This window comes from Opisthorchis viverrini (assembly GCF_000715545.1).
Source record: "Opisthorchis viverrini unplaced genomic scaffold opera_v5_272, whole genome shotgun sequence".
NCBI classification, from domain to species: domain Eukaryota; kingdom Metazoa; phylum Platyhelminthes; class Trematoda; order Opisthorchiida; family Opisthorchiidae; genus Opisthorchis; species Opisthorchis viverrini.
This window is the reverse complement of record NW_008751930.1, coordinates 529,000-539,082: the sequence shown is the minus strand read 5'-3', so window position 1 is coordinate 539,082 and position 10,083 is coordinate 529,000. Positions and strand designations below refer to the sequence as shown.

General features: G+C 46.1%; 2 protein-coding genes across 2 annotated transcripts in view; one reads left to right on the top strand and one right to left on the bottom strand.

Annotated features, from left to right (window-relative positions):
• Positions 1-202: 202 nt before the first annotated feature.
• The window catches only part of T265_14822 (hypothetical protein), a gene marked incomplete at both ends in the record, with an annotated part of 63,586 nt that continues 53,705 nt past the window's right edge, over positions 203-10,083 (bottom strand). The window contains 3 exons of the mRNA XM_009175439.1: positions 203-463; positions 2,459-2,494; positions 5,053-5,205. Coding sequence (XP_009173703.1) covers positions 203-463; positions 2,459-2,494; positions 5,053-5,205 — 450 coding nt within the window. The remainder of the gene's footprint in view (positions 464-2,458; positions 2,495-5,052; positions 5,206-10,083) is intronic.
• Positions 5,673-10,083, top strand: part of T265_09392 (hypothetical protein) — a gene marked incomplete at both ends in the record, with an annotated part of 5,995 nt that continues 1,584 nt past the window's right edge. The window contains 2 exons of the mRNA XM_009175436.1: positions 5,673-5,728; positions 9,522-9,703. Coding sequence (XP_009173700.1) covers positions 5,673-5,728; positions 9,522-9,703 — 238 coding nt within the window. The remainder of the gene's footprint in view (positions 5,729-9,521; positions 9,704-10,083) is intronic.

The following is a 10,083-nucleotide window of genomic DNA, read 5'->3' as shown; positions in this document are numbered from 1 at the left end:
CACCGCTGCCTTGCGGTTAGGCTTTTGAGCCAAAGGCTTTGGTTGAGGCCCCTAATCGTCCTCCTGTCTAGGCGTGGGTAGCTTGACAGTATCCCAGCCCATGTACAACCAGTACGGCAGCGAAGCATCGGTGCTGAACACTGATGTCATGCTGTCGATGATGACCAAAGAACAAAAAGTTGAATAACTTCAAAAACTCACCGGATGGGTAGAGCTGGGGTACAGATGTAACGTCTGTCGACCAACGGGCGTTGATTGCCTTCGGGCATCGCAAACGCAACGCCCGACGCACGCAAATAGAGGTAGGTTTACAGGAGGGGGGAGTCAAATTGGAGGACAATGGATGAGCAAGATTGTTCATCATATAAAGATGTATATATGTGTATCGGTGCATAGATATCCAAACAGGACAGGGATGGATGGATGAATCCAAGAAAGCAGAAAGCAAGGGAAAACAAAAAACCTGTGACTCAGCGATAAGCTAACAATCACCTACGGCCAAAAAGGCAATGGAGCCTCATAGAAGATGGAGTCAAATGAACAGTAGCGATGATGAGAATAGTGATAATAATAATAATGTAATAAAGAATGATGCGGATGGGGGGGGGACATATCTCTGTAAATTAAACAAAACGGAGGCATACAAGATGATGATTTGATGATACAGTAGTTTCACGATATCGGAAAGATGAACAGGAAGCGAGTGAGCGAACGAACGAGGACTAAACTGTAATGGTGCGGGTCAATCAACCAGAAGGCATTTGGGACCATTTGAATGCATGCGTGTGACAAGCGATCAGAGTTCACTGTCCTGTTGGGTCGATCGAAGTTCCAGCTTTCGTAGACAATTGCTCATCACCGAAATATCTTGATCCAGGTTCGTTACTTCCATGATGGCTTTGTTCAGTGCCTGAAAGGGATAAGAGACAAAGTTACCAGCATGATTGCCATTCGAGTAAAGGTGAGGACAAGTCCAAAGAAAGGCCACACAAGTGAGGAATGAGGTAGCCACAATAGAAACTATGGGTGCGAGGTCAGGCACACCACCACCACCCACCAGTTAGATCTCTCCCTTTTATCGTTACTTCGCATAACTCCTAGCGTGCTAATTAGCTGTGCTGGCGGTTCTATTCCCCAACTGCTTTTCACTATTCGTGCCGTACAATCAACAGTGCAGTGCACACAACCAGCATGTCTGTCGAAACAAGAATTTCTGCCGTGGTTCCCATATTGGACGCGTTGAATTGGCACAGACCGCCGCATCGCGTGTGGTTTATGGAGTTGCACTTTGCCGGCAAGTAAACTAATCACCACTCTATGTGCCGGGTACACTACAGATCCGTAAAGATCCGCAAAAATCGAACGAGTGCGGGAAACAAATACACTTGCGAAGACAATAGAATTGGGAACGGAAGCGTTAATCTGGGTATTAGAAAATTTACGATGAACCGACCTTCTTCCCCAAGAAGACCGAGTTCTTTCGACCCTGACTGAAAATCACTGTTATTCGGTACTATATACTACTATATACTATATATATCCTATATGTATACTATATACTATATATATGCTATATATATACCATACATATACTATATACTATATGTATACTATATATTATATACTACTACTGTATACTAGTATACTCTTCGCCAAAAATCTGGACAGCTGACGGTTAGGTGTTGAACGGGCAACCTGATCGATTGGGACAATCACACTTGGCAGACAAACGTGACGGCTCCGATTTGGATAAAATGGTTCATCCTATCATATACTACTAATAGAAACCATACATTGAGTAGTATTCAGCTGTGACTGGTGAACGAACCATTAACGTTCCTCAACTACCTAACTTACTACTACTATATACTACTATACTCTTCGCCAAAAATCTGGACAGCTGACGGTTAGGTGTTGAACGGGCAACCTGATCGATTGGGACAATCACACTTGGCAGACAAACGTGACGGCTCCGATTTGGATAAAATGGTTCATCCTATCATATACTACTAATAGAAACCATACATTGAGTAGTATTCAGCTGTGACTGGTGAACGAACCATTAACGTTCCTCAACTACCTACTAATTCCGGGCCAATTAGTTGCAATGAAATCTGGTCCAAGTACATCATCTACTACCACCAACACAGAGCTCGAGGTAGGTTGGACACAAAGTTACTGACCGAAAGGTTCGTGGTTCGAACCCAAACCTGGCTCTCATATCGCCTTCTAGTTGGACGACAGCAATGCTACAGCCGAACGATTTTAATGTTATTATTAATACTGCCACGACAGTCCGATTATAGCTTGTAGAGATGGCCTTATCGTAGAGGGAAGCACCGGAACGCTTCTTACAGGGTTCCTAAAATGAACCCACAGTCATGGTGGCCTTGTCAGCCAACATTTCAGTCAAGAGCGACACGTATAAGCTTGGGAAGTGAAATCAATAGAAACGCACTTGATCCGGATCTTCTTTGGAAACGTGCCCGTTGGTCTGAAGGATTGAAGGCGTAAAACATACATTAATCAGAACAGATGTATGGTGAAGATGAGAAAAGTCGCGTTAAATAACCGGTTTTTACAAACGTGTCAACAGGTCTCTCCAACTGTGTACCGCACGACCACATTGACTGTTTTCCTGAAAGTGGCCAACAATACCAAAAAGGCCGGATTTCTGAAGATTTTCCCAGAATACCCCGGGAACCTATTGAGACCACTGAAATTATATATATAATTATAACAAAAGCCCCAGGGTGAAAAGAAGAGAAAAAGAGTGAGGGAGGGAGGATACCTAGTGCTGGCCTATGTTAAGCATTCTGAGGTGCCTACACCTCCAACCGCTCAATCAGACAATCTGGAAAGAAACTGACAGCACGAACGCCACTTAAATCGATTAGCCGCCATTTCTTGCAACGTCTCCAGCCAAGCACAGACGGGACGAAGCCCGCAAACAAGCCGGGCTTCCGGTGTACGCCTCATAACCTCCTATGTGGTTGGATATGTTGCAAGACGTGGTCACAAACACGCAGTAAAGACGTTCGCACATCCAGTTTCCACCTAGACTGCCAGGTACGGGATGGTTTAGTGGTAAGGGCGCGAATTTACTGACGAGAAGGCCTGTGGTTCGAATCCAACCCCTACATTTCGACTTCCCCTATCTAGGTTGGGGCAGCCTGGCAGCCCTCGTGCTTCGTTCTGGCGGCATGGCAGTTAGGTGCCGAAAGAGTGCTACAGCTGAACGATTTTTTGGCCATACAAAGGGTACGGCGGTGTAGACATGTCTGTACTGAGTTAAAACACGGTTTATCCTTTCAAAGAAAAACTGCAAAGTCAGCTAGTGATTAGAAAGGTGAACCGTCTAGTGGCCGTCGCATCTCACCAGGAACTGGATCTCGTCCACTTCGAGGCGGGGGGGTAATCGAAGTGGTTATAATCTCAGATGGACATAGATGAACTGCCAAACATGCACTCCAAAGGCTGACACTAAGTCTAGGCCGTGCTTCAAAGGCCGACGTCAACATTGTCCAAAGGATCATGTACGAGGCCCGTGAAGTTATTTGGCTAGAATTTCTGTGTATTGGAGTGAAGTCTACGCACATCAGTCGCTCGGATAAGGTGTGTTGAGCCTTCGAACGACATTCGAACCAGATTTCGATCATGCTGTCTGGCCTCTTCGGTTCAATGCATTCCTTTCAATGGAAATACTTGGGACGCACTGAAAAGGATGAAGTATGTCTCGTTCGGTGGTTCCAACAAATCTTCTGGTGCGTTTGCCATTCCGCTCACGAACAGATGTACTCTTTGTTATACTCTCAAAAATGTAAAACTGAACGTTAGCATCCGGACGTTGAACGGTATTCGGTAATTCGGGTAGGCTATCTTCAAAGGCAACACCAGATTTTCTCATCCGAAGGTCGCATAACATGGCAACGTGCAGTTAACACGTGTTTGTCACACCTCACGCATCCAGCTGCGCTGACCCACCGATTAAAAGGGCAGCTGCACGGGAATGCCACACTAAACCAAACAAGTACGTGCCCAGTTGTGCCTCGTGTTAAGCTAGGCTAAGTTATGCCTTAATAAAAAAATAATAAAAATAATCGTTCAGCTGCAGTACCTTTTCGGTGCCTAACTGCCGTGCTACCCGAAGGAAGCATGAGGGCTGGGATACTGCCAGGTTGCCGCAACCTAGACAGGGGAAGTCGTGAGGCAGATGTCGGATTCGAACCACGGACCTTCCTCTAGTCAGTAAATTCGCACTCTAACGACTCAGCTGATGTTCCAGTCATTTCGGACCAGTTTCCGAGTTGGGCACTCCAAAACGGCAGTTAAATTTCGAGCATGAAAGTCGAACAATTCGGTTTGCAAGAAATATCTAGAAAAAGATTAGGCCATTCACGGGGCACTGGACTAATTTTGTCCCGAGTTGAAAAAAACGCATTGTATCCATCCCTATTTACACCTTGTCCTTACAAACGCGTTACTCCTTGTGATACAGAATCTTGTGCCCGATTGGACAGTGTGTTTAGTTCTTCAATCCGTTTTCCACCTACCGATGAACAAATTTCGAGATTGATACTAACTAACTCCGATCTATTGATCAACGCAGCTTTGATGAAAGTAAAAAGAAAAATTCGGGAAAATCAGACTATTGTTAAGCCCGCTCCGATCGATTAAAAAAACGACTGCATTCACGTTTACACGGCGCTCAAGAGTAGTGATATACCGCAGTCAATCACACAATTGGAAAATAGGGAAGAATTTCATTGCATTATGCCAATGACATCGAACTATTTATTGATCGGCTAGTTGTCCGATGATAGCCACTAGTCTCCTGAGGGGCGGACCAGTGGGTGACTAATAGGTGACTAACGAAACAGAATAAACAAACGCGGGGGGGGGAGTGATATTGGCGGAAAATTCTTCGCGAACAGTTGTTCGATTCCCAGTCGACAGTTGCCAAAAAGGTTGGCCGAGAATTCTACGGCCAGGCACAAAAAAGAACGTGGACCATAGAGAAAAGGCAGGACGATCGTCGGGAGTGTAACTCACATGAGCCGGGGGTTCCCATTCACTGGCGATAACTCGCTCACTCACAGTTTTGGTGGTCGTCACCTCCGAGCGTTTCACAGTGCGTTTGATCAGTTTTCCGTGTTCGTCAACAAACGATTCGGTTTCGACTACGGGCTGGCTGTGTCGGACAGACTGTGAAAAACGGTGGGATGATGAGGGAAAGAGTTCAATTAATTACTGGCAACAAATAGTAACGGTACAGCTTCAGTGCTCGCTGCTAAGCCATCCCCGAAGGAAGCACCAGAAGCTGGAAAAATTGTCATGCGGTCTAGACAGGGGACTGGGGATGCTGTGAGTGGATTCGAACCATAGATCTTTCACTGAGTTACCTCGAGCATATTTGGCAAAAATATGGAAAAACAGAAATGGAGACTGAAAACCGTTCCACTGCCTACGACCGGTTTCGGCGCAGTCCCCGTCAACCTCATGTTCTACTTGAACCAAAATTGCACGAAATTAGCGGAACACACTCATTTGCAAACAAATTTGGTTTTGCAAGAGACCCACCTGGAACACAGATGGGCTGTCAGCAACCTTATGACTAGTGCATTACGTCTATACATGTATCGTGATATCTCGAATATCGTGCCAACTGAAACATGGAGCGGCCTGGTGCCTGGAAACATCAGAAACAAGAGATTCAGCTGGGTTCCAGGTGAGTCTCCCGCAAAACCCAATTTGCTTGCAAATGAGTGTAGTTCGCTAGGAATGGAAACTATTTCAAGATAAGTACAACATGGCGCTTAGCTAAGCGAGCACCGACTACGCTCGTGTCCATTCGTACCAGGATCTGTGATTCAGGAGTTGTTTAGCAGTTCTCTCACTGTCGAGTTTCGCCACTGTCCGTCCCTCTACGGCCTCTAACAACAACAACAACAACCAATTGTCAATTTAAAATGACGTACACATAGTGATTGATTGTGATTTCAACTTGTCAGTGAAGTCATTCTATGCTGAAAAATCGAGTAGAACAGATGCGCAGCTGTTTTATTCCTCGTTGGGGATCATCACGGGTTTGTATCTCATGAAATTCAAAGCTTCCAGCCGTCGACACCTTTCAGTCAGTCGTTGAACACTTAACCGTTTGGTCAGTACCGATCAGATCAGCGTTTTTCGGCCTGTCAGTAAAGATTGGCTTCACTGACGGGACGAAATCTTCGTTGGAACAAACAGGAAACCGCGATTCTTTGAAAATGTCATTATCTCGTGGGAATTCACTTGAATGACAATCAAGCAGTTCACGTGGTACGCGTTTCACACGCGCACGCCAGTACAATTATCGGAACAATGATGCCGAGAGGGAACATCACAACGAAAAGACGAAAGTGTACTTCTTACTCTGGTACCCACAAGCACAGTGCTGCAATCAGCTGGTGCATTTGGCCCCTAAAGTGTGCGTGCTCTGAACAGATTCATACGGCAGAACATTGACCGAAAGGTGACGCCTCTTGGGTTGGAGAACGTTTGGGAGAACAATCCGGACAACCTTGGTTGCCATCATAGGCCGTGACTATGTTGCTCAAGATGGTTCAGTGGTAGAGACGCGGGGCGGAATGGACCAAGAGGTTACAGCGCGAATTTACTGATCGGAAGGTTCGTGGTTCAAACCCGACCTCTGCTTCGGCCTGGGCAACCTGGCAGTAGCCCAACCCTCGTGCTTTCTTTGGATGGTACGGCAGCTAGGCACCGGAAGAGTGCTACAGTTGAACGACTTTTAGAGACGCGGAATTACTGACCGAAAGATCCATGACTCGAACCCGGCTTCTGCATCTCGACTGCTCCTGTCTAGGCTTGGCCAATCAGGAAGCCTTGGTGCTTCCTTCGGGTGACATAGCGATTAGGTACCAAAAGGATGTTACAGCTGAACAATTGCTACGGCTTAAACGGGAGGAACCAAACGTGTCTGGTTTCAGGCATACCAAAAACAAAGGTCCGCATCGTTCGATCCGTGTAGGCAAAATGTCACAGCGACATGGACGGTTAGCAAAGGTTCCCGAATCAGTGACATGGTGGGGGTTTATATGGGCTATATCCAGACAAGAGCTATGCCAGTTTTGCTTAAGTGAACGAAACAGCTGTGTAACTCGACCTTTTCTGTGAGGAAAAATTTCACAAAGTGCCTAAAAAGGGCCTGAAATCTATTCAGTTTATAACAACTGGTCACTCCAAAGCAGCTGTAATTTTGGTTGGGCAGGAATCGCAGAATGGGACTTAAAATAATTGGCTGACCAATCGCAGAGTAAAAAAGGATTCCAGATATTATTAGAAGCAAGCGCCCTGTTTTGTGTGACGTCACCAGAAAACGCTACACAAATGGGTCGCACGAGAATAAAGCTAGCCACCAAATAACAGTACCTCTAACGCGAATCGTAAAGTGGTGGAAAAGGTTTGTTTTCAGGAGCAGTGGGTGATTAGTCCTGAAAAACTTTTGAGCCCCAAGAGAATATTGAAAAGCAGACACAATCAAGGCCTGACTGAGATAAAGCAATCACTCCCCCTGGTTACTAGCGATCACATAGTCTACATACATAAATACATACATATTGATCATTCCTAGTGGTTTCACCGCAAAAGAGGTAATATACTGATTCCCAGCAGTGAGTCAATTTTTTGGGGGCGAGACTCCTGGATTCTTTGTCAGCAGTCATTGTGGAACCAAATTTTGGTCTTTTTGTGATATTGAGTTTACGGTGCCTGTTCAAACGGAGTTTCTATTGGTGTATAACACACACACACACACACATGGTCGTTGGTAGTAAGCCAGCAGGTGACTGGCCCCACTAATGCGAAGCTCACTTGGCGTTTTTCTTTCTGTGGGGCGTTTATCAGTCGACACTAGGTCGCCAGTGACATTTAAAAAAAAATCATTCAGCACCCTTTCGGAGCCTAACTGTCATACCACCAGAAGGAGGCACGAGGGCTCGGATACTGCCAGGTTGCCCAAGCCTAGACAGGGGAAGTCGAGAGTCAGAGGCCGGGTTCGAACCACGGACTTTCCGGTGAGTCGTGCTCTGGCCACTTGGTCGATCTCGTCAGTGACATTTGGCTCCACTCTCAAGTTGTTGTTTTCAAGCGATGGAACGCCCGTTCACTAACTATGCAAGCGAAAGCCAGTTAGCGGTAGTGGATCCGCCAACTAGATCCACTAAGCAGATCCAGTGATATGTGATCATGCAGCCAAGTATTCCAGAACCTCGGAGGCCACGGCGAGTTCCCTCATGACGCCGGACGTCGTCTCATCGAGTCTAGATAGTCTTGCATCCGGTCGACTTCATATCATCTAGCGATGATCGATTAACTTGGCATTGTGATTTCTCTAACAGAGTCGATGGAGCATGTACTGAGGCAAATTAGAAAATATTTCACGATATAACGGTCTTTTGATTAGCCCGAATAATGGGATACATTTCGGATGAGTTTGTTGTGTTAATGTAGGCGCGATTACATCCAAGTCTGGGTGCGGAAATGCAAGCTAGAAGGCCGCTAATGATACCACTATTCAATGTATTCCCCCGGTCCAACTCGAGCTCAAGGTCAAGGTCCGTAGTTCGAACCCAACCTCAGCATCCCGACTGGCAGTCTCTCAGCCCTAATGCGACATGGCAGCTTGGGCCTAAAAGGGCTGAACATTTATTACACGAGGCAAACGCTCACGTATGGCTATTTGGAGTCACATGACTCGGTTGACTTCTGTCTCCTGGCGCTGTCCGGTTGGATAAAGTTATTCGACCAGCTACAGCCATCCTCGACTACAGGTGCTGTATACAAATCATAATCGATAACGTCGCAACCGAGCTGCTATCGACGAACGAGCCTGTTGATTCCAATAAAGGGACTTCTAAACACAGATTGTTCGAATCCGCTCACCTACTTTTCCCTCTTCTCTTTATTCTGAGGCTTTAAGTATAATTGGATAAACTTTGTGGTTGTACGGTATCAATAATGATGTTGCTGTCTCTGATGACGGTTGAAATCGTCTGATCCATGAGGCTTCAACAAAGGCCAGGCGGGTCACGTTTATGTCGAACGGTGAGAGAGTGAGAACATCCCGAAGGTTCGGGGTTTGACCAGCTAAAGCCGCAGGACTAGCGATTGACCAAAACGATAATCGCGTTGGCTGGCTGGTCTCTGGATAGGCTTAAGTGATTTGCTTTGTCAGTGCTTGTTCACGCCGACGAACGCGCTCTAATTGGCCCTCATAGCGAGGATGAGTATACAAACTACCTTTGTCGACTGACTTGTCAACGCTGTTCTTCTGGTTGCGTGATAACACAGTTCTTAGCTTCTGGTGCATACAATTAGTCACGTGATCGGTCCGCTATAAAAGCGTTAGAAATATGGCTTTGTTCCCATTAATAGTTATCGTCTGCTACCTTAGACACTCGCGGCTTCACAACTGGGCAGTGTCTTCTGGATATCAGCTCTCGATCACATTTTTCATCCATTAGACAGTCTGTCCTTATGAGAAGCAAGGATCTAATGGGACCAAGTTTGTCAACAAGTGGAGTAAAACTGAAAAACGGGATAACTGGGACCAAGTTTGTCAACAAGTCGAGCAAACCTGAAAAACGGGATAACTTCGAGTGGATTTACGAAAAAAGTTGGTGGTGGCGTCTGAGGTGGACACCTGGTGAGTTGGCCTTCGCAAAATGTCACGTAACTGTTTTGTCCTTTCAAAATGCGAAGCCTTTAAAGTGGGTTGTGAATAGAACGATAGGTCAATTGTCATTAACGAACTGACGATGTTTTTCGTGCGTGTCTCCTTTGTGTCCCACACATACTCCACTTCGTCCAATCTTCAAAGTAACGAAGTGAGGCAACTGACAGGGACTACATCCATGTCTGTCTTTTTGCAGAGGCCAGTCCTTAGGACTCACCAATTCAATAGGTCCCTCACCGATGAAAACACTTTTTTAAATCTCCTTCGGATGTACAGTTGTAACAACCTTTCGGTGCATAGCCGTCATGTCACCCGGAGAAAGAACAAGGGCCGAGATACTGCCAGAAGCA